The following is a 24,561-nucleotide window of genomic DNA, read 5'->3' as shown; positions in this document are numbered from 1 at the left end:
CACGTCCGAACGCAAACCAGGAAGTGGATCAGTCAAGACATTTCCTGTTTCCCGACGCACTGGTGGTGTGTGCAACTCTCAAAAGTAACCCTGAGAGGGAAGACCTTCAAATGTGCAACCCCACCCCTTTAAATAAATACGACAAAAACGGCTAATACAGTGATACCTCACCTTACGAATTTAATTGGTTTCCAGAAAGTGTGTGTAAGGCGAAAGTTCATCTGCCGAACATTTATTTCCCATAACGAACCATTAAAATGAGAATAATCCGTTCCCAGGTCCCAATAAAACATAATTTCCCACGAAATAAGCCTTAAAACTACACAAAATATACATTATTTAATGTATAATAAATGTGCTATTATATTGTAATTAAAGAAATAAACTGTACTGGTTGTTTATGTCGTTGCCTCTTGATGATATAAGAGTGAAGTTGCCGTGCTTTCTCTGCGATGATACCCCTACTCACACTGTCCCCTGCTAGCTGCTTTTCATTAATCCAAATCAACAGAAGTTTTTCAACCTCTTCTATTGCCTGAGACCATTGTTTAGACAACACAGACAGACCCTTAGCCACACCTAGCAATGGTGGACTTAGCGTACTGGTACTGGATCACTACGTCACACAAACGCACACCTCGTTGTTTTTCGATGATCTCCTTCTTCTGCTTGACCATCATTTTCTTTTGTGTCCTCTTCGGCTTAACACTAGCCTGTGGTGAGGTCTTTTTCGGTCTCATAATAGCAAAATAATAATATAATAATACATGTAATTTCTAAGCGGCTTTCAAAACTCTCAAGGTCACTTTATAGTCACGGGATATGTTTTTCTGTGGGTGAGCAGCAGCAGCCACACGCGCCAGCGTTCACTCACCGTGGAAGTAACTCAAATAGATAGAAAGTTAGGTAGCTAGCTAATAGATAGATAGCTAGATAGCTAATAGGTAGCTGGAGAGATAGCACGCGAGCCAGTTAGATAGCTGATAGCTAATAGATAGCGAATAGCAAGCTAGCTAGTGTAGCTAGCTTGATAACTAGCTAGATAGCAAATTGGGTAAACGTAGAAATACAGTATGTAACAATTGATGGTGGCCTATTAGAACGATTTTTACCATTTGGATTGTTCAGATTTTTTTTGGGGGGGACTAAATGCTGGAGCGCCTCGTTGTTGGTCTCAAATGTGTGCTTAGCGGAATATGAAAGAGAGAACAGATTTTTTTTTTGGGATTTGGTTTTGCACTAGTTTTACTCTGGGTTAGATAGCTAATAGCTAGCCAGCTAGATAGCTACATAGCTAATAGATAGCTAACAGATACCAAATAGATAGCTAGCAAGCTAGCCAGCTAGATAACTGAATAGGTAGATAAATGAATGAGAACTATTCACACTCGGACGAGACGACAGGATTTATGTGCGGAGTGGATCAATTTTGAACATGAAATTAATGTTTGCTACCCCCAAATTGTTCACTATACCACCTCCTTGGTAAAATAATAATTGTAATTGGCGGGTTGCCATGACAACAAAAAATTAATTTATTTGGTATTGTTCTGTAAAAGTGTTTAATGTTTCTATGCGAACCTTTATATGTGTGTTTTTCTTAAAATCGTATTCATTATTATTATTATTTATCATGTTTTGTCATTATCACTTCCATGTCATGTGTTTTGATGAGCGAGAGAGACAGAACGAGAGTCTAAAGTCTACGTCAAAATTTATCTACTTTCGGTTAATAATGTGCACATCGATTTACCCCGGTCAAGGATGACGCTTCGTACTGATGTCACAACGTTTCGTGTGGAACACCGTGAAAACTATAGGACATAAAATGACAACATAAGAATAAGTGCCGAATAAGTTTGACAAGACATGCAGTAAATAAGCAAATAAATAACGTACCGTGTGCGCTTTATTAACCCCCTCCTCTTTATCACCTACATTCTTCCCCTTGGCAATATTCTCCGCAAATTTGGTATGCAATTTCATTGCTTTGCGGATGACACCCAGTTCTATCTCTCCAGCAAACCCGACGTCTCTCTTCCACCTTCTTCTCTTTCACTCTGCCTCTCTGAAATTAAATCCTGGTTAAGCCATAACTTCATCAAATTTAACAGCGAAAAAACTCAAATTCTCCTTGTTGGTACCAAATCCACCTTGAGCAAAGCTAACAGTTTCTCTCTCACTATTGACAATTCGACCGTTTCTCCCTCGCATCAGGTGAAAAGCCTCTGTGTCGTTCTTGTCAGCACACTATTTTTACACTCCATATAAATAACTTAACCCGATCTGCGTACTTCCACCTACGCAATATCAATCGTCGTCGCCCGTCTCTCACTCCTCACACCACTGCTATCCTCGTTCATAGTCTTGTCACCTCCCGGATTGACGATCGCAATTCACTTCTCTTTGGTGTCCCTCAGAAACTTCTCCACAAACTTCAACTCGTCCAGAATTCTTCAGCCCGGATCATCACCAGAACCTCATCCTTTCACCACATCACCCCCATCCCCCAATAGCTCCACTGGCTCCCGGTCAAATATAGAAACAACTTTAAAATTCATCTCTATACACTGTGATGTCACGAGAGGCTGTGTCCTGGAGGGCAAATACATCCCCCTAAGATGGCTCCGCCCAGAGAGAGTCTTGGCCCCATCAGGTGGAAGGCAGCAATTAAAACCACACACCTGCAGCTGATCAGGTCTTGATTGGCAAGCAAGGCTCTTAAGGCAGAGAGCCTCTGAGTGGGGAGCTTGGGGAAAGACAAGCTCGATTGCTGTGCTCTGTGAAGAAGTTGATTGCTGAGTGGAACTCATTGCCAGTTGGGACCACACGACTGGACACTGGATTTGAACCTAGCTAAGGTGGCTAGGCTACATGAGGAGAGGGGTGAGGCCTAGAGACTCTTGGAAAAGAACTCCGTCTTCAGTTTTACCTCAGAAGAGACTTTATTTTCATAAGTATTGGAAGAGACACTATTCAAACCTTTGTTGCTTGTGAATTCCCCCTGGAACCCTTGATTAAAACCTTTTTTCTCTTTGCATCCAAACCTGTCGTCCATTGCACTTCTTGTCCTGTCCCGATGAGAGCTAGCCTCTCATGATATCACAACAGCTATCCGTATCCTTGCCGCCCATACCTATCTTACCTTTTTCAAATTTCTATTCCCTCTCGTTCCATCAGATCCTCTTCCTCCCTCCACCTCTGTGTGCCCCCCTACCCATCTCAGCACGATGGGTGACAGAGCCTTCAGCTGCTCTGCCCCCAAACTCTGGAACTCACTTCCTCCCAACATTCGTAACATGGATTCTCTTCCCACCTTCAAATCCCATCTCAAAAGCCACCGATTTAAAATTGCATTTTCTGTGTAGCTCTCTCTCTTGTTTCTAGTTATAATTGTATTTTTTATTGTATTCTATTTGTGATTGTATTTTATTTATTATAGTACCTATGCTTGTCTGTGACTGTAAAGTTTCCTTGAGAGCTTTGAGAGAGCTTTGAGAGCATGTAATTTATTATTATTATTATTATTATTATTATATATTCGTGAGTCGAAAAATTCGTGATCCAAAGTGTTCGTAAGCTGAGGTATCACTGTACAAGGAAGGAAATCACATTTTTTTTAAATCAAAAAATATATTTTGTCCCAGGTTGGTCATAAAACACAACTCTCAAACACTACTTGTTGTTTATCTTTGTGTGTCCTGTAACTGTCGGGCAACCAGTTCAGGGTGTACTCTGCCATGCTGCCAGGAATAAAAATGATTTAAAATGTAAGATTGGTGTTTAAACGCTATTAAAACTCAGCCTGGGCCTAGTCTGCGCTCTGTCGTGGTCCCAGTGAGGAAGGAGAGTCCTCCTTGGAGAGCAGGTTGTTTTTGCGCAGGTGGCAGGCCTGCTGATATGGGGGGCTGATGGGCGGCTGGGTTGGGGGGGTGTATTGGTACTCCTTATCAGCATCCAGCTGACAGCACAAAGGAATAAAGTCAGATTTTAAGGGCGGTAATTGTTTTTTTTTTTTTCGGGGTTAGGGGGAGTTTTCACCTGCAGAGGGTAGGTTCTGTCGGAGTCAAAGGCGCTAAGATCTCCACATGCCAGGAACGGAACAATGATGCGGTTTGGGCCTTCCAACTGGTTGAAGTCTACGTCTGTAAAAAAAAAACAGGTTTCTCAAATCCAGTACAAGCAGGGGTGTCAGTCATTTTTTTGCGCGGGCCACATTGTAGTTATGGTTTCCTCTCGAGGGCCGTTATGAATTTGGGGAACCCATTAGAATATTTAAATCCCTTCAAATATTACATATAGAGCACACAGCAAATTAATGAATAACTCGTTTTTAAATCTGAAGTCAAGAATAATGACTTTTATTGTGGTTGACATCCAAAAATATGAAATTTTGGCTCAGATTTTAGCAATCATCATGGAATTTAACAAGTTTGATTTGCTTTCGCGGGCCGAAAAAAAATGATGTGGGGGGCCGGATTTGGCCCGCGGGCCTTGACTTTGACACCTGTGCAGTACAGTGATACCTCAGCTTACGAACGCTTTAGCTCACGAACTTTTTGCCACATGAACATCAAATTCGCGAGAATATAGTCTTGGCTGACGAACTAGTTTTGTGAGTGAGGGTATTATCGCCGAGAAAGCACAGCAACTTCACTCGGATATCATCAAGAGGCAACATAGAAGTTCGTCATCCATTGACAACTACCATCACAAAGGTAAATAAAACAAATTTATTATATAGTACAGTTTATTTCTTTAATTAAAATCCAATAGCACATTTATTACACATAAAATAAGGTCTATTTTGTGTGGTTTTAAAGGACAACCGACGTCAGTTTTTTGTTTCTTAACTGACATCAGAAAAACGTTTTATAGCATCTAAAATACCCAAAACACGCAGTATGATATTGTTATTCAAATGCAAAACACCAATAAAAATGACTTAAAGTGTTCAAAATCTGCAAAAAAATTGAGCTGCGAATTGGGCATTTTCAGAAAATCCCGCCCCCAGTTCATGACATCACTGCAAGACGTCTTGCATCACTGGAGAATCAAAACAATGTCTTCAGATTCGGAGAATACGCTTTCTTGTTACACATCCAGTTATGAATATGATTCAAATAGTTCTGAAGATGAAAGCATACATGTTTGCAATCGATTAAAGAAGTTATTCCCTGTCATTTTGAGGCAACATTGAGGGGAAATTTCTCACCGAAAAAGAGGCACAAAATGGCGACCTCCTGTGGCCACCTCTGTTTCCACAGGCTGATAAATTCCTTATATGGAGCTTGGACACCCTCTTCTGGCGGCTTTTGGGTGCTACACGAGGTCCGCAGACCAAACAAGTACAGCAAAATACATTGACGTGATGGAAGGACCGCGACAATGCATCTTTTTTTCGGTAAGGGGCGTTCCTTTAGTGACGTCACATACGGACTCGTCACCAACTCAAAAACAAGACTTCCGGAGTATTCAGCGCAAGCCTTAAAACGTAAAATATAGCTATATGCGGTGGAATCTTCTTAAAATACGCTCAGAAGTCATTTGAAGCCATTTTATAAATTATGGACACAACCTGTCCGGAGACGTCGGTTGACCTTTAAGGCTTATTTAATAGAAAATTAGGTTTTATGGGGACCTAGGAACGAATTATTCTTATTGTAATGGTTTCTTATGGAAAATAAATTTTTAGAAGAGGAACTTTTTGCCTTAAACACACTTTCTGGGAACCAATTAAGATGAGGTATCGCTGTATTTTGTAAGCAGGATGCCATAGTAAATGTTATTATTTATCTTCAATATTATCCGTGGTGAATAAATCATAACCGTGACGATGTATATTGTGACAGGCAGGCACTGATTTCCCCTTCTCATAGAAACCTAGACCGATGCGTCCGTTGTTGTTTGATGGTGTGCTATGAGATTACCGTAGGAGTGATCCAGCAGAGGGTTGGACATGTTGGGTATGTAACCTTCTGGAGGCTGGTACTTTTGACACACCACAAACGCTTCTGCACACCAGAAGAATAAACACACAGATAGAAAACATAAATGCAGTGATACCTCATTTTACGCACGCGTTTGCGAGAATATAATCTTGGCATACCAACTAGTTTTCAGCTGACGAACCAAACCACACAGGGCCACGGTGTCTGGCGGACTAGTTTTCGTAACCCCCCCTTTTTTGAGTGCAGACGTGGTTTGTTATGGAGTGGAGCAATTTTGCTATTATGGGTCCGAAAAAGACCCCACAACAGGCTAGTGTTAAACCCAAGAGGACACAAAAGAAAATGACGGTCGAGCATGGAAAAACACCAACGAGGTGCGCGTTTGTGTGACTTACGCTAAGTCGACCATTGCTACGTGTGGCTAAGGCTGTTTCTGTGTTGTCTAAGCAACGGTCTCAGGCAATAGAAGAGGTTGAAAAACCTCTGTTGATTTAGATTAACGAAAAGCAGCCAGCAGGGGGGAGCGTGAGTGAGGGTATTATCGCCGAGAAAGCACAGCAACATCACTCGGATATCATCAAGAGGCAACTAAATCAACGACCATCACAAAGGTAAATAAAACAAATTTATGATACAGTCTAGTTTATTTCTTTCATTACAATACAATAGCACATTTTTTATATGTAAAATAAGGTCTATTATGTGTAGTTTTAAGGCTTATTTCGGAGAAAATGATGTTTTAGGGGGACCTGGGAACGGATTATTCTCATTTTAATGGTTTCTTATGGGAAATAAATGTTTGGCAGACGAACTTTTCGCCTTAAACACACTTTCTGGGAACCAATTAAGTTCGTAAGCTGAGGTATCACTGTAAATCAAATTAAAATTTTAAAAAAGCGAGCGACGACAAAAGAAATGTTGAAAAAAGGCGGCGAACAGACCGATGCTGGAGTTTCGGCTGCTGCGAGGCTTGGCACACGTCACGCTGCTGAAAAAGATTTTGAGCTGCGAGTACAACAGAGTCACGTCTTTGCCTCGGAAGATCTGAGGGTGGGCAGAAACCAGGAAATGATATCAATATGATAGATCAAATTGGCTTTATTTACAATAATAATAACAATCATAACGATAATGATACATTTTCAAAACTCTCATGGTCACTTTACGGTCACGGGATCCTTTTTTCTGTGGGTGAGCAGCAGCAGCCACAAGCACCAGCGTTCACTCAACCCGGAAGTAACTCAAATAATGGAGATAGAAACCTCGGTAGCTAGCTAATAGATAGCTACATAGCTAATAGATAGCAAATATATAGCTAGCTAGGTAGCCAGCTAGCTAGCTAATAGATAGCCATCTAGGTAGCCAGCTAGATTGCTAGCTAGCTAGCCAGCGAGATAGTTCAAGTGAGCAATATAATGTAAAAGGACCAGGAAGGACCCATTGTACACTTTCTGATTGACATTCACATCACACCAATTTTTTTGACCAAACGATATCTTGCTCTATTTCGCCGATATAATTTCATACAGCGGATACGTCGATTGTAATGACGAATCATTAGACCCCTTATTATACAACACATTTCCCAACTACAGTGATACCTTGGCTTACAAACTTAATTGGTTCCCAGAAAGTGTGTGAAAGGCAAAAAGTGTGTATTCCAAACATTAATTTCCCATAGGAAACCATTAAAATGAGAATAACCTGTTCCCAGGTCCCCATAAAACATAATTTTCAACTAAATAAGATAGATAGATAGATAGATAGATAGATAGATAGATAGATAGATAGATAGATAGATAGATAGATAGATAGATAGATAGATAGATAGATAGATAGATAGATAGATAGATAGATAGATAGGGTTATTTGTGTAGCCTGATTGATGGGATATTTTAACCTTGCAGTCTACACTGCCTTTGAACTATCGATTATGTTGAAACAAATCCAAATTTCACTGTTTTCTCTCCATTTTCTCACCATTCCACTTGTTTTTTTTCCACTTTTGTTTTTTCTTTCAAGCTCTGTCGTCTCCCTTTCGTGCGTGTTTCTGTTTCTGTAACCCCTCCCCCTGCTCACTGCTGCGTGTATCCTGCTGCGTATGTCCCCTCCCTCCTCTACTACGGATCTTGACCAATCACGTGCGGCTTTAACCGAATAGTACTGGGAGCGGGGAATAGAGGAAAAAAAAAAGTCGGCTGCCATTTTCAGCTCCTTGTGAGGACTGGCTCGTTCGCGAACGACACACCACTCATTGTGGTGCTCCGTGTGTTTCCCGAAAATTAGTTTGTAAGCCGGGGTATCACTGTACTATCTATTTGTCCCCCCAAAAAAATTTAAAACAAGAGAAGATGAACTGACCTTGGCTACAAAGGTTCCTCCTGGCTTAAGGACGTGAGTGGTGATGTTCAGCGCCTGGAGTTGGGAAACAAAAGAAAGGAAAAAAAACAGCTAAGATGACTTGATTTGAGCCATTCTTGCGAAAAAAAACAAACCCTGGAGACTCACAGCCAAGAGCAACTGAGCCTGAATGTACTCATCCACATCATGGAGGCCCGTTACTAGTGCAACAAAAAAAAAACAACACATGAGGGATGGCAAGTAACAATAATAATAATAATAATAATAATAATAATAAATAATAATACATTTCATTTCTAAGCGCCTTTCAAAACGCAAGGTCACAGGATAATTTTTTTTACTGTGTGTGAGCGGCGGCAGCCACACGCGCCAGCATTCACTCAACCCGGAAGTAACTGAAATAGAAACTAAGCTAGCTAACAGCTAGCGAAAAGATAGCCAATGGCTAGCAAATAGATAGCCATTAGCTAGTGAATAAATAGCTAATAGGTAGCAAATAGAGAGCTAATAGCCAGCAAATAGTACACACGCACACACACACACACACACACACACACACACACACACACACACACACACACACACACACACACACACACACACACACACATATATATATATATATATATATATATATATATATATATATATATATATATATATATATATATATATATATATATATATATATATAATAGATAGTAGGCAGCAATGGCGGCGGACGTGGCGGCCGAAGGCTCGGACCATCAGGGGCGCCGTCGCAGACCACCAGGTCAGCCGGCTGGCCCTCAAAATGGCGGACGATCTCCTCGGCCGTCGACAACTGAGACAGCAGGGGGGGGGGGGGGGTGAAAGGATGTCCGTTTAGTCATGTGGCGCTTCGCGTGGAGCCAGAAGACTTTTGTCATGATGCGCTTTGGGCTACTTACAAACAATGGAGATTTTATTTGTTTTTAATGCGAGGCTAACCTTGGTGATGTCTCCTTGAATTTGAGTGACTCCTGGAAGAGGAGCCATGGCCTGTAGGTCCACCGCCACAATCTTCACCTCTTCACCACCCTGGACCTCCCCAGGACCTCTAAACAACAACGTCCAGACCCATTCAAGACTGACCAGTGTCCTAATACATTAATACCTCAGCTTACGAACTTTTCACCTCGCGAACATTACATTCACGACCATTTAGTCTTGGCTGATGAACTAGTTTTCGGCGGACGAACCAAACCACACGGCGCCACGGTGGCTGCCGGACTACTTTTCCGCACCCACTTCCTTTGAATGCAGACGTGGTTTGTTATCGAGTGGAGTACTTTTGCTCTTATGGGAGCGAAAAAAGACCCCACTACAGGTTAGTGATAAGCCGAAGAAAAAAGAAAATAGTCGACGAATGGTACTTTGTTTGGTCTGAAAACTTCGTGTTGATGGTGAAATTAGAAGGAAAACATAAATAACGCGATGGTGAATCGTTGTGTCTTGCACCAAGACTACTATTTGATACTAGTTGACACAAATTCCCAGCAGACAAATCAGCCCACTTCAAACGGAGCTTGGGCGCCATCTTGTGCATTTTCAGGGACGCTACATTGGAGTCCTGACGGCTCGAATTGAAGGACTTCTTTCATCGATTCTAAACATGTATGCTTTCCACTTCAGAACTATTTGAATCATATTCATAACTGGATGAGTAACAAGAAAGCATATTCTCTGAATCTGAAGCCATTGTTTTGATTCTAGAGCAAGGCAAGATGTCCTGCTGTAACGTCACGAACAAGGGGGCGGGACCTTCCGAAACTCACCATCTCAGAGGTTATTTTGAAGTAGTTTTGGGACACTTTAAGTCATTTATATTGGTGTTTTGCATTTGACTAAAAATATCATCCTGCGTGTTTTGGGTATTTTAGATGCTATAAAACGTTTTTCTGATGTCAGTTACGAAACAAAAAAAAAAATGGTGTCGGTTGTCCTTTAAGGTTTATTTCGTAGAAAACTGTGTTTTATGGGCACATGGGAACGGATTATTCTCATTTTAATTATTTATTATGGGAAATAAATGTTTGGAAGATTAACTTTTTGCCTGACACACACTTTCTTTTATTACAATACAATAGCACATTTATTATACATAAAATAAGGTCTGTTTTGTGTCGTTTAAAGGTTTATTTCGTAGAAAACTGTGTTTTATGGGCACATGGGAACGGATTATTCTCATTTTAATTATTTATTATGGGAAATAAATGTTTGGAAGATGAACTTTTTGCCTGACACACACTTTCTTTTATTACAATACAATAGCACATTTATTATACATAAAATAAGGTCTGTTTTGTGTCGTTTAAAGGTTTATTTCGTAGAAAACTGTGTTTTATGGGCACATGGGAACGGATTATTCTCATTTTAATTATTTATTATGGGAAATAAATGTTTGGAAGATGAACTTTTTGCCTGGCACACACTTTCTTTTATTATAATACAATAGCACATTTATTATACATAGAATAAGGTCTGTTTTGTGTCGTTTAAAAGTTCATTTCGTAGAAAACTGTGTTTTATGGGCACATGGGAACGGATTATTCTCATTTTAATTATTTATTATGGGAAATAAATGTTTGGAAGATTAACTTTTTGCCTGACACACACTTTCTTTTATTACAATACAATAGCACATTTATTATACATAAAATAAGGTCTGTTTTGTGTCGTTTAAAGGTTTATTTCATAGAAAATTGTGTTTTATGGGCACATGGGAAGGATTATTCTCATTTTAATTATTTATTATGGGAAATAAATGTTTGGAAGATGAACTTTTTGCCTGACACACGCTTTCTTTTATTACAATACAATAGCACATTTATTATACATAAAATAAGGTCTGTTTTGTGTCGTTTAAAGGTTTATTTCGTAGAAAACTGTGTTTTATGGGCACATGGGAACGGATTATTCTCATTTTAATTATTTATTATGGGAAATAAATGATTGGAAGATTAACTTTTTGCCTGACGCACACTTTCTTTTATTACAATACAATAGCACATTTATTATACATAAAATAAGGTCTGTTTTGTGTCGTTTAAAGGTTTATTTCGTAGAAAACTGTGTTTTATGGGCACATGGGAACGGATTATTCTCGTTTTAATGGTTTCTTATGGGAAATAAATGTTTGGAAGATTAACTTTTTGCCTGACACACACTTTCTTTTATTACAATACAATAGCACATTTATTATACAGAAAATAATGTCTGTTTTGTGTCGTTTAAAGGTTTATTTCGTAGAAAACTGTGTTTTATGGGCACATGGGAACGGATTATTCTCATTTTAATTATTTATTATGGGAAATAAATGTTTGGAAGATGAACTTTTTGCCTGACACACACTTTCTTTTATTACAATACAATAGCACATTTATTATACATAAAATAAGGTCTGTTTTGTGTCGTTTAAAGGTTTATTTCGTAGAAAACTGTTTTATGGGCACATGGGAACGGATTATTCTCGTTTTAATGGTTTCTTATGGGAAATAAATGTTTGGAAGACGAACTTTTTGACTGACACACAGTTTCTGGGAACCAATTCAGTTCGTGGGCTGAGGTATCACTGAATATTTATTTTTCCATCAAATATGTCAAATAGATGTTCAGAAAGAATAGTTGTGCCTACCTGAGTTTCCGACTGAGAACTTGACTCCAACTGCCAGGAGCAGCACAGAGATCCACAGCTCTGTTCACACCTAAGGTCGCCACAATTTAAAAAAAGAAAGACATTATTATATGACAGATAATGTAGAATAATAAGCGCAGCTGAACTCTGGACCTTCTTAAGTTGACGTGTACGTGTTAACCAGGCGACAAATGTACAGCATAAATGATTAATTAGCTCCAGATATTTGTTATCGGTTAAAATGTGCTTGGTTATTTCTTGTTCCAGTGGTGCCAAATAAATGAAACCCCCTTTTGCAGATCAGGGCCCAATGCAGATGGGCGAAATTAAAATGTTATTTTTATTTATTATTGTATCTATGCTTGTCTGTGACTGTAAAGTGTTCTTGAGAGCTATGAAAGACCCTCCAAAGATTTGTGGATACAGTGAGACCTCAACTTACAAACACCTTATCTTACAAACTTTTCATCTTACAAACGTCAAATTTCTGAAAATTAAACCTTATGATAAGCACTATTTTCATAATACACACCCACCACGGCTGGCGGAGTGATCTTCGGCGGAAGCACACGACCGAACAGCACCAGAGGTTAAGTTACCAACAGTCCTTATGGAAGGTGACTCTCCTTCCATAAGCCATCAACGACCATCAAAAAGGTAAATAAAACTTTATTTTACAACACAGTTTATTTCTTTAATTACACTCGTCATGTAATGCGCCTCTCCTTCAGCAATTCCCTTTGACCTTCGACCTCCAACGCCATTCCATCAAGCCATAAATGACCATCACAAATGTAAATAAAGTGACTTTATGATACAATGCAGTGTATTTCTTTCATTACAATACAATAGCACATTTATTATACATAGAATAAGGTATATTGTGTGTAGTTTTAAGGCTTATTTAGTTGAAAAGTATATTTTATGGAAACCCGGGAACGGATTATTCCCATTTTAATGGTTTCCTATGGGATTTTTTTTTAGAGATACACACTTTTCGCCTTACACACTCAATTAAGTTCGTAAGTTGAGGTCTCACTGTATTGTTTTGTAGTGATGTGTCATTCGCGAACAAACCGGCTCTTAGAGCCGCAACTTCCTTCTGTTAAAGTCGCACGTGATTGGTCAAATCGTGGGAGAAGACATACACGCGCGCACACATGCACGCACACACACACAGTAATATAAATAAAGTCATATCAATTTTTAAAATGACAGCGTATTTTTGGTAGTAAATTAATTTAAAAGACAAACGACGCCTCCGGACAAGTTGTGTCCATTTTGCGGTACTTTGTTTGGTCTGAAAACTTCGTGTTGATGGTGAAATTAGAAGGAAAACACATAAATAACACAATGGTGAATCGTGTGTTGCACCAAGACTACTATTTGATATTCGCTGACACAAATTCCAAGCAGACAAATCAATGGAGCTCTGGCGCCATCTTCTGCATTTTTTTTCGGGGTGCTACACATCAGTCCTGACGCCTAAAAATGACCCGGAAAGACTTCTTTAATCGATTCCAGAACTATTTGAATCATATTCATAACTGGATGAGTAACAAGAAAGCATCTTCTCCGAATCAGAAGCCATCGTTTTGATTCTCCAGCAAGGCAAGACGTCTTGCGTGACGTCACGAACAAGAGGGCGGGACCTTCTGAAACTGGCCACTTCCGGGTGATGGGTTAAAAGTGATCGTTGGTTCCTGGTTCACCGCTCTTCAGGGTGTTAGAAGTGGGATGGTGAAATCAGCGGGAAGCCAGGTGTTGAACAGAATAAGTTATTTTAATCTTGTAGATAGCAGGGACATTGTGTGGTCGGTTGAGGGGTGACAGAGAGGAAAGAGAGAGACATAGACGCGCTGGGAGAGCATTTATATAAGACGGACAGGATGTGACGTAATAGGATGTGACGTAATAGGATGTGACATTATGTAAAGGCAGGCAGGATATGACGTATCAAGAAGTCCAAGAAAAACAAAACGATGCAAAAAGATGTTTAAAGATGTTCATAGAGCGAATTACCCCCAACAATTTGAAGTACTTTTTGGACACTTTAAATCATTTTAATTGGTGTTTTGCATTTGACTAAAAATATCATCCTGCGTGTTTTGGCTATTTTCAATGCTATAAAACGTTTTTCTGTGTCAGTTAGGAAACAAAAAAGTGGTGTCGGTTGTCCTTTAGGCCACAACAAAAAAAAAAGAAAAAATGAGTAATTGATAAAGTTAACTTATCGATGCAATCTTCAAGTGAAGTCTGGAAACATATTAGCTATCTATCTAGCTATCCATTAGCTATATAGCTAGCTAGCTATTTGAGTCAGGAAACATATTAGATTCCTGGTTAGCTATCTATTAGCTATCTAGCATTCTATTAGCTAGCTAGCTAGCTAGCTTTCTATCTTTTCGAGTTATTCCGGATTGAGTGAACGCTGGTGCATGTGGCTGCCGCTGCTCATCCACAGAAAAACTTATCCTGTGACTGTCAAGTGACCATCATCCTCTGCTAAGTTCTCAGAAATGTCTTTCATTGAACTGTTTTTCCAACCCCTTCTCACTGCTGCGTGTTTGTAATTCTCCCCTCCCTCCTCTACCACGGATCTTGACCAATGACGTGCGGCTTTAACCGAAGACTGGGGGCGGGGAATAGAGTTGAAAAAAAGTCGGCTCCTTCTTGGGAGCCGACTCTCTTCGTTCACTTCAGAGAACCGGCTTTATGAACCGGCTCGTTCGCGAACGACACATCACGACTGCATGTGTTCGTGTGTCTCCGCGACTGTCGTGTCAGGGCATGGGTTCAGTGGTGGGGAGCTAAAAGACCTCGAGGGCGCAGTCTCACCGGTGAAGAGGTTGAACTCCTCGTCGAGCTGCAGCAGCTTGAAGGCGCTCCTCGCTCTCCAGCCTTCCTCTTTGGCCAGTCGATAGTAAATGTCCCGTTTGTCTTTGGACGAGCGACCCATCCTCAGACGCCTCCTCTAGGAGACGACATCAACATGATGTTAGACGACCAAACTACCTATTTACCCCTTCAAAATATTATGTTCCCTGTCACAATGCAGTCCCAAAACGTACACAAAAGCACTGGCATCCAAATCGTTACGTGGTGTGAAGAGAAGTAGTTTGTGTTTTACAAAATGCATTTAGTTTATGATTATTTCATAGTTTCCCAACTTTAGCGAGTGGTCGGCGCAAGACTTAATGCATTTTCAACATTTGGTTTGGTACGTGTGCACACAAGACGAGATCGCTCCGATTTTTTTGCGTAAATAATATATATAGGGGGGGGGGGTGTAAAGGTAAAGAACAGTTATAAAAATTGGGGGGGGGGAAATGCATTGCTTCATAACGCGGCTTACATTTAAAATTGTTTGAAACGTTATGCTTACAGTAGCAAAGGCGACTCCGTGTTCCCTTCGGACCTCTTCCTTAGAAGTTGTCCCACGCGCGCCTGTCCAAAAAGGACAACGTTACCAGAAAAACGACCAACTCAAATAAATACATATAAAACCAAGATGAGAGAGAATATCTCGATGAAAGGAGGAACATTAACTTGAAATAAAAAAAAAATGCATTATATTTGCGAAAAAAAAAAGTTTTAATTCCTTTTCAACGTTTGGTACGTTGTGCACACACGACGAGATTGCTCCCGTTTTAGCGTAAGTAATGAATATCGGGGGATTGTAAAAGTAAAGAACAGTTATACAAATTGGAGAAAAACACATTGATTCATAACGTGGATTACATTTAAAATTGTTTGAAACGTTACGCTGCAAACGATTCCGTGTTCAGTTAGGACCTCGTCCTTAGAAGTTATCCCATGCGCGCCTGTTCAAAATGGACAACGTTACAAAGAAAACGCATAACTAAAATGAAGTTTTCTGAAACCAAGATTGGAGATAATATCTCGGCGAAATGAGGAACATTAACTTGAAATCAAAATAAAATGCATTATATTTGCGAGGAAAAAAATCTCAGCCTGTACTGACAAGATTTATGACCCTGGTCAACATGCAAATATATTGTAATGGCCCTCGGCGTGAGAAAGGATGCGCGCAGTCGCTGGCATAGCTGATCAGGCTTTTATTAAGCCAACGTAGCAGTTAGCACATTGATACGGAGTTGTTGGTGGCACAACTCACGCTCATCTTACTCCACTCAGGCACTTTTGCGCACTCCTAGATGTCGGGTCCTCCCGTCTATCCGTGACGCCTTGCTCCCTCGACGAGCCCAGCCCCCAAACACGCAAATCACAAGCACCGGGGTTTACAATATTCACTTACTTAATTTACAAGAGTGAATTTATGGAAACAGTTTTGAACTTGTCTTTTTTTAAAGATAATTCATTAACATACTGATTCGTCTCACAATGGAGAATTACATAAAAAATGTAAGAAACAAACTGCAAAGTGATTTTCAGTCGTAAGTTTTAATCTACGTACGGCACTGTATGCAGAGCTAATTGTTTGAAATGCTCTGTAAATAAAGATGAAGCGAGTCTCTGCGCTGACTCATTAAGGGTGAAGAATGCCTCTTGGCCAAAAATAGCTAGCTAGCTAACTTTCTATCTATTTGAGTTATTCGGGGTTGAGTGAACACTGGCGCGTGTGGCTGCTGCTGCTCACCCACAGAAAAACGGATCCTGTGACTGTAAAGTGACCTTGAGAGTTTTGAAAGGCGCTAAGAAATGAAATGGAGTATTATTTTTATATTATCTTGCTCACTTGAGCTATCTAGCTGGCTACATAGCGAGCTATTATCTAGCTGGCAGGCTATCTAGCTCTCTGTATATTTACTATTTATAAGCTATCTGTGGGCTAGCTAGCTATCTATTAGTTATCTATTAGCTAGCTTTCGATGTATTTGAGTTACTTCCAGGTTGAGCGCACGCTGGCGCATGTGGCTGTCACTGCTCACCCACAGAAAAACGTATCCTGTGACTGAAAAATGTCCAATTTTCCCCATTGTGGGACGAATAAAGGTTTTCTGATTCTGAAAAATGACCCAGTTTTAAAGGCGCTTAGAAATTAAATTGATTGTTATTATTATTATTAAAAAACACACAGCTGGTATAGAGACACCCAAATTAGGGCTACTGAGAGTAAAGAGAAATCCAACAACATGGAATGACGTTTCATACAAAATGTTTAATTGGAAAAAATATTGACAGAAGCATCGTTCGACATGATGCGTCAAATATGAAACTTAAAGGGCAAGTCAAGTAAAAAAAAAAAAAAATTCCATGCGGCCCAATCTAGAACTTTTTTTTTCAGTGTTGCTGCAATACCCTTCAGTCATACAATCATTAAAAACGTAAAATAATAATGAGCAAAAAGCTCTGCAAGAGTAAGAAAAAAAACAGGATGAAAACAGAAACACTTGTAGAAAAATAGTGTGTAAAAAATGTTTTTATATAAATACTGGTCCAAAATAGACTTGCATAAAACAAATAGAAATTTCAATATAGTATATTCAAAGTCTATCATTGCATTGACAGTTGCTGAGGTAACGACACGATTGCAGCAAATTTCCCACGCAGGAAAAAAAAATACGAAAAAAAAAACCCCCACCCGCATAAACCTGAGAATATCAGCGTCCAGCTTTTCCACGAAATCAGGTGCTTTCCTGAGAAAGCGCGACGCCCGCTCCCCCTTCGTCTTCTTCCTCCCGGCCGCCATCGCACGTCACCCACGGGTGCAGGAGGATCTGCTCCAAGGTGGGACGCTCGCACGGCTCCAGGCTGAGGCACCAGCCAATCAGCTGCTGGCAATCTGTCGCAAAAACAGGAATTGTGCGTTTGTGTGTTTGGCCTCATCGCCGGAATTCTTCACCGAGCGCCATCTCCAGAGTCGTTCAAGTGCACTTAAGAGTCTCGAGCACTGTTTTATTATTATTATATTGTTATTATGATGATTTACTACCTGGCTGGCTATCTATTTGCTATGTATTAGCTATCTGGCTGGCTCGCTAGGTATCGAGCTGGCTATCGATTAGTTATATGGCTACCTAGCTAGCAGTCTCTTTTAGCTATCTATTAGCTAGCTAGCTTTCTATCTATTTGAGTTACTTCCAGGTTGAGTGAACGCTGGCGCGTGTGGCTGCCGCTGCTCGCCCACAGAAAAACTGATCCTGTGACTGTAAAGTGACCTTGAAAGTTTTGAAAGGCGCTTAGAAGTGAAATGGATTATTATTATTATTATTATTATTATTATTGTTTCTGAATGACAGTTGCTAGCATAGCCGCGGAGCAATCAAGTCCTCGTTTTCAGCGGGATTTCCAACCTGACGTTTGGATGAAAACATCTAAAAGCTAGCTATCCATATGGCTGGTTCGCTAGCTAGCTGGCTCACTAGCTATCTAGCTGGCTGTCTAGCTATCTATTAGCAATCTATCTGGCTATCTAGCTAGATATCTATTAGTTAGCTTGCTAACTAGCTATTAGCTATCTATCTGGGTAGCTAGATAGCCAGCTATCTATTTGGTGTCTATTAGCTGTCTATGTGGCTAGATGGTTATCTAGCTGGCTATCTATTAGCTGGCTTGCTATCTAGCTTTTAGCTAGCTGGCTATCTATTCACTGGCTATTAGCTATCTATCTGGCTGTTTGGTGTCTATTAGCTATCTATCTAGCTAGCTATTAGTTAGCTAACTACATATTAGCTTGCTAAGTGGAAAATCAAATGAATTATTATTATAATATCTATTAGCTATCTAGCTAGCTAGCTATTGGATATACCTTCATTTGTCTCGCAGCGGGAAAATTGACATTTCACAGCAGAAAAGTAATGAAAGGAAGAGGAAAGGAAAGAATTAGAAAAACAAACTACAGGAGCTGCTGGAAAGGCAGCCACTCTCGCGGTGCCATCTTGAAGTAAAAAAAAAAACACAAAAAAACTCCAAAACAAATAACATGACAACACAAAGACACTCCAGCACTTGCTGTACCCTTTTTGTGACATGAAGCAGTTTGAGATGAAAGAGGAGAGGATCAAATCTATTAGCTAGCTAGCTAGCTTTCTATCTATTTGAGTAACCTCCGGTGTGAGTGAATGCTGGGGTGTGTGGCTGCCGCTGCTCACCCACAAAAAAACTGATCCTGTGATTGTAAAGTGACCTTGCGAGTTTTGAAAGGGGCTTAGAAATCAAATGTATTATTATTATTATTATTTTGAGTGATGTTGAGAGGCGCCAAAGGGGGAACTAAGGACGCCGCCTAGCGGTTACCTCGGGAGACGCCAGGACCGAAGCGCAGTCGCCTGCTGAGGATGTCGCAGTCGTGCTCGAAGGGGATGTCTCCGCACACCATGTCGTACAGCAGTACCCCCAGCGACCACACGGCGGCAGAGCGGCCGTGGTAGCGCCTGAGTCGGATCCACTCCGGAGGACTGTACACACGTGTACCTGAACGCATGCACACATCCAGGCAGATTTCGGATTTACAAGTGAACCGGATTTAACATTTCTCGGGATGCTTGCCGAAACGCTGCCATTTCCGCAACAAAAAAAAATTCTACGTGAGCCTGTTTATTAATAATAATAATAATAATAATAATAATCCATTTCATTTCTAAGCGCCTTTCAAAACTCTCAAGGTCACTTTACAGTCACATGATTACGTTTTTTCTCTGTGGGTGAGCAGCGGCAGACACACGCGCCAGCGTTCACTCAACTCGGAAGTAACTCAAATAGATAGCAAGCTAGCGAATAGTTATTGTCAAACCATAAGAAATACACCGTTCATATTTATTTTGCACATACAGTGAGACCTCAACTTACAAACTCCTCTACTTACAAACTTTTCGTCTTACAAACGTCAAATTTTTGAAAATTAAACCTTATAATAAGCACTATTTTCATAATACACACCCACCACGGCTGGCGTAGTGATCTTTGGCGGAAGCACACGACCGAAGAGCACCAGAGGTTAAGTTACCAACAGTCCTTATGGAAGGTGACTGTCCTTCCATAAGCCATCAACGACCATCAAAAAGGTAAATAAAACTTTATTTTAAAGCACAGTTTATTTCTTTAATTACAGTCCTTATGTAATGTGCCTCTCTTTCCAAACAGCAATTCCCTTTGACCTTCGACCTCCAACGCCATTCCATCAAGCCATAAATGACCATCACAAATGTAAATAAAGTGACTTTATGATACAATGCAGTGTATTTCTTTCATTACAATACAATAGCACATTTATTATACATAGAATAAGGTATGTTGTGTGTAGTTTTAAGGCTTATTTAGTTGAAAAGTATATTTTATGGAAACCCGGGAACGGATTATTCCAATTTTAATGGTTTCCTATGGGATTTTTTTTTTTTAGATACACTTTTTGATTTACACACTCTGTCTGGGAACCAATTAAGTTCGTAAGTTGAGGTCTCACTGTACCTCATTAGCATGACTAAGTCTACGTGGTATGGGTCGAAGAAGTCTGTTGTAATCGCGGTCTAAATAAAACCTGAAACCAGCATGCCGATTTTGTGAAGGCTTTTGCTGTTTTACAAAAATATGTGATTAGAAATAACATGTATTATTATTATTATTATTATTATTATTATATTTCAGACAAAAAGTGGCATTGAAAAGTAACAAAAAGTAATTTCAATATCATCATTTCACCGTTTAATGGCACTTGAATGAAATGTCAGACTTTTACAGCTCCTTTGTAAGACATTTTGGATTTATCGGAAGGATTGATTTATTTCTACGTAATCAGAATCAGAAAACCTTTATTCGTACCAAAATGTACACGTAACATCCGAGTTACGACCACCCGTACTTACGACCACAACCACCAGACCGTTTTTCTTTTTTATTCTATGGCTGGCACCGGACCGCGCAACCAGCCGGCAACGCGTATTACAATTTTGGCCAGCCAGCATATCACACACTCGCACAGCAATCTACTGCGTGACTACACTCAATAAAGTTCTTATACAGTGCAGATACCGTCCAGGTAACATCTCTTGTGGTACTGTACACTGCTTTTTTCTGAGCGCGTGTCGGGCGAGCTCTTTTGGTTTTGTATACATTACAAGTAGAGTCATAAAAATCGATAACATGAAATATAAAATGATACAAGTGACACTAAAAGTAATCAAATTTATAAATGAAGTGTAAATAATTTGGTATTCCATTGAATAGTATTCAATGGAAAATGTTGCAACAGATTGATATAGTATACGATCCTGACGTGCTAATGTCACGTCGGCCATTTTGAATGGATTTCGACTTGCGACCGTTTGACTTACGACCGTTTTGTCGTAACTCGGATGTTACCTGTATTTTGAAACAGGGAACGCCACAAACTCACCATCAAAGTCGGTGTAAATGCCTTCGCGGAGCAGCGCGCCCGATCCAAAGTCGATGAGTTTGATCTGGCCGCTGCGCAGGTCCACCACCAGGTTCTCGTCCTTGATGTCGCGATGGATCACCCCGCAGGCGTAGCAGTGGCGCACGGCCTCCAGCACCTGGCGGAAGAAGCCGCGCGCCACCCTTTCGTCCAAGGCGCCGCGCTCCGTGATGTAGTCAAAGAGGTCCTGGCCGGACTCGGGGCGCTCCATCACCATCAGCCAGCCGTCGGGTCGCTCCCGCCAGTCCAGTAGGCGCGCCACGCCGCCAAAAGCCTCGCCCACCTTCTTCAGGAGGACAATCTCCAGCGGAACCACATCGCCACACTGGCCCAGGGAAATGACATCTTTTCACATGGCACAAGTTATTTCACACTTTTTTTTGTTTTGGTACCATTTACTTTCTTTTGCTACTGTTATATACGGTGTGCAATTGTTTTACGATTCTGTATGATCCCATCTACCTATATGTATATAGAGTGATAGCTGTGCTCACGAACTTAATTGGTTCCCAGAAAGTGTAAGGCGAAAAGTGTGTATTCCAAACAATAATTTCCCATAAGAAACCATTAAAAATGAGACTAATCCGTTCCCAGGTCGCCATAAAACATCATTTACTACTAAATAAGCCTTAAAACTAAACAGAATATACCTTATTTTATGTATACTAAATGTGCTATTGGATTGTAATGAAAGAACTAAACTGTATAAAGTATAATAAAGTCGTTTTATTGACCTTTGTGATGGCCGTTGATGTAGTTGCCGCTTGATGATATCAGAGTGAAGTTGCCGTGCTTTCTCGGCGATAATACCCTCACTCACACGGTCCCCTGCGCTCGCTGCTTTTTGTTCATCCAAATCACCAGAGGTTTTTCAACCTCTTCTATTGCCTGAGACCGTTGCTTAGACAACCCGGAAACACTTTTAGCCACGTGTAGCAATGGTCGACTTAGCGTACTGGTATGCTAAGTCACACAAACGCACACCTTGTTGGTGTTTTTAGGCGATCTCCTTCCTCTGCTCGACTGTCATTTTCTTTTGTGACCTCTTCGGCTTAAAACTAGCCTGCGGTGGGGTCATTTTCCGTCCGATAATAGCAAAAGTACTCCACTCGATAACGAACTACGTCCGCATTCAAAGAAAGGGGACGACGAAAACTAGTCCGCCAGCCACCGTGGTGCTGTTCGACCGTGTGGTTTGGTGTTATCCGCCGAAAACTAGTTCGTCAGCCAAGACTATATTCTGGCGAATTTAATGTCCGTGAGGTGAAAAGTTCGTGAGCTAAAGCGTTCATAAGCTGAGGTATCACTGTATATTTTAAAATCCGCATACGGTATATATTTTGTAACTTCCCCACATTGTCTTTAACAAACTACTTTTGCCCATTGACACGTTTTGGTGATCACTTCAACTTTCATTTATTTTTAGGCACTGTATTTATTTAGATTTTAGTGACATTTACTGCAATACATTTTTCCAGTTAAATGCTCATTTTAATCTTATTTCGCACATGGCTCAGAGAATGGATGACGGAATTCTTTGAATAGGCGATTCACAATATTGTGACATTTAACATTTTTAATTTTGTTGTTAACTTTGATGGCCTCATCTGTACCACTATTTGTGTACAAATACCCATAACAACTTTCCAAATGGTGGATATTTTTCTTTAAAATGTGCAAATGGGAAAAATACATGAAAAAATAAACAAAACATTTGGATACATATTTTGATTGGATAAACACTCACTATAGAGCCCCACTCTGTCACTTTTTCTCTGCACACATGTTTCACAGCGACCTGCATTAACACAATGACAAAAAAAAAACAATTGACCACATTAAAAATTCAAGTAAAAACCGTCGATAACAAGGATTACACACACAAAGACATGCAGAAATGTTAAGAGAATTGGGGGGAAAGAGGTGCGAGATAAAGCCATTCTCCGATATAGCTAGCTAGCTATTTGCTATCTTTTAGCTATCTTGCTGGCTAGCTAGCTATCTAAGTAGCTATCTATGTACTATATGGCTATCTAGCAATTAGCTAGTTAGCTAATTTTGATCTATTTGAGTTACGTGTGGGTTGCGTGAACGCTAGCGTGTGTGGCTGCCACTGCTCACCCACACAAAAACCTGTCCTGTGATTGTAAAGTGACTTTGAGTTTTGAAAGGCGCTTATAAATTAAATGTATTGGATTGGATTGCATTTGCCTTTATTAGTCTCGCAGTGGAGAAATTTACATATTATTACGTATTATTATTATTATTATTATTATTATTATTATCAGAATCATCTTTATTGCCAAGTATGTAGAACATACAGGGAATTTGTTTATTATTATATTTTTTGCATCGTTATTATTATTCTCTTGGGTAGACTAAAACCGGAAAAATGTCGCCTTCAAAATAAAAATTTGACGTCAAACATGGACGACTCACCTATTGCAATTGTAGATGTACTATTATTTCGTAACAATATATATCAATTAAACATCGAACATAATACGACTATACGCGCGTCAGCTTCGAGCGGGGAATCTTATGAGAAAAACGAATTTTTATTTTACACAGTCCGAAGCGGAAGTTTCGTCGCTAAGCTTGTGATCGTCCATTCGTCCCCCACGTGCTTCCGAGCAAAACAAAAACCACGTTTGCTTACCGGCAAGCCGTCTGCCACCCTTACGGCCGAGTAGACGGTGCCGAATCCGCCGCTGCCCAGCACCGAATCCAATCGGTACACCCTTTCAAATGGCGGCACGTCCTCTTTGGCAAAAACAAAAACGCAAAGTCAAACAATATTAGCCATGATTAACAATTGTGAGCAAACACGAACGCATCAATTTCCTGTGTCGTACGGCTAAAAAACAAGACGACGCAAGAGCGTATGATTAAATATAATTGAAGAAGGATAACATGGTGGAGGAACAATGTTCTTGTTGTTGCTCCTACCTTGTGCGTTGAGGGGCGGCAGCTCCGCGTTACACGCCGCAGAGGACAACCCGGAGCCAGGTTTCGTGGGCAGCATGATGATTCCTCCGTGGCAAGCGTGAAAAGCTCCGAAGGCGCGTGAGCAACGACTCTCAAAGAAGCGAGGGAAGCCTCGCGTCGTGGTCGTGCTCACGGTCGACATAAAAGCCGAACGCCTCGGAGGTGGACGAGGGTGTCGGCCATTTTAATGAGAGCCCGCCACTAATGTGGCCGCCCGGCGACCTGGCGAAGGGATTTCAAATTCAGTCCTC

At 40.4% G+C, this 24,561-nt stretch overlaps 2 protein-coding genes across 2 annotated transcripts; both read right to left on the bottom strand.

Annotated features, from left to right (window-relative positions):
- Positions 1-155: 155 nt before the first annotated feature.
- ftsj1 (FtsJ RNA 2'-O-methyltransferase 1) lies at positions 156-15,773 on the bottom strand. Its single transcript, XM_088995630.1, has 12 exons — positions 15,709-15,773; positions 15,353-15,414; positions 14,806-14,941; positions 11,968-12,037; positions 9,282-9,390; positions 9,057-9,135; positions 8,460-8,512; positions 8,313-8,366; positions 6,893-6,995; positions 5,931-6,014; positions 4,042-4,145; positions 156-3,961 (listed from the first exon to the last, which is right to left on the bottom strand). Exons 3-12 carry the CDS (start codon positions 14,924-14,926, stop codon positions 3,812-3,814), a joined length of 927 nt encoding a protein of 308 aa, XP_088851756.1. The 5' UTR covers positions 14,927-14,941; positions 15,353-15,414; positions 15,709-15,773; the 3' UTR covers positions 156-3,811.
- A 1,382-nt stretch (positions 15,774-17,155) lies between these two features.
- On the bottom strand, positions 17,156-24,519 carry LOC148898460 (serine/threonine-protein kinase pim-3-like). The gene is made up of 6 exons (XM_088996599.1): positions 24,272-24,519; positions 23,982-24,085; positions 23,070-23,120; positions 21,284-21,647; positions 19,189-19,365; positions 17,156-17,734 (listed from the first exon to the last, which is right to left on the bottom strand). Exons 1-6 carry the CDS (start codon positions 24,450-24,452, stop codon positions 17,577-17,579), a joined length of 1,035 nt encoding a protein of 344 aa, XP_088852725.1. The 5' UTR covers positions 24,453-24,519; the 3' UTR covers positions 17,156-17,576.
- Positions 24,520-24,561: the final 42 nt, after the last annotated feature.

This window comes from Hippocampus bargibanti, linkage group LG05 (genome assembly GCF_051943395.1).
Source record: "Hippocampus bargibanti isolate YZ-2025 linkage group LG05, ASM5194339v1, whole genome shotgun sequence".
NCBI classification, from domain to species: domain Eukaryota; kingdom Metazoa; phylum Chordata; class Actinopteri; order Syngnathiformes; family Syngnathidae; genus Hippocampus; species Hippocampus bargibanti.
The sequence above is the reverse complement of the archived record's forward strand: the minus strand, read 5'-3'. Positions and strand labels throughout refer to the sequence as shown.

What these genes read in the sequence shown, in the direction of transcription:
- ftsj1 (XM_088995630.1), bottom strand. Translation starts at nt 14,926, where the DNA reads ATGGGTCGCTCGTCCAAAGACAAACGGGACATTTACTATCGACTGGCC. An exon ending in GGAGTTCAACCTCTTCACCG is followed by an intron (nt 12,038 to 14,805) that starts GTGAGACTGCGC and finishes TGGCGACCTTAG; the next exon opens with GTGTGAACAGAGCTGTGGAT. An exon ending in ACAGAACCTACCCTCTGCAG is followed by an intron (nt 3,962 to 4,041) that starts GTGAAAACTCCC and finishes TTGTGCTGTCAG; the next exon opens with CTGGATGCTGATAAGGAGTA.
- LOC148898460 (XM_088996599.1), bottom strand. Translation starts at nt 24,452, where the DNA reads ATGTCGACCGTGAGCACGACCACGACGCGAGGCTTCCCTCGCTTCTTT. An exon ending in GCCGCCCCTCAACGCACAAG is followed by an intron (nt 24,086 to 24,271) that starts GTAGGAGCAACA and finishes TTTTTGCCAAAG; the next exon opens with AGGACGTGCCGCCATTTGAA. An exon ending in CATTTACACCGACTTTGATG is followed by an intron (nt 19,366 to 21,283) that starts GTGAGTTTGTGG and finishes GCATGCGTTCAG; the next exon opens with GTACACGTGTGTACAGTCCT.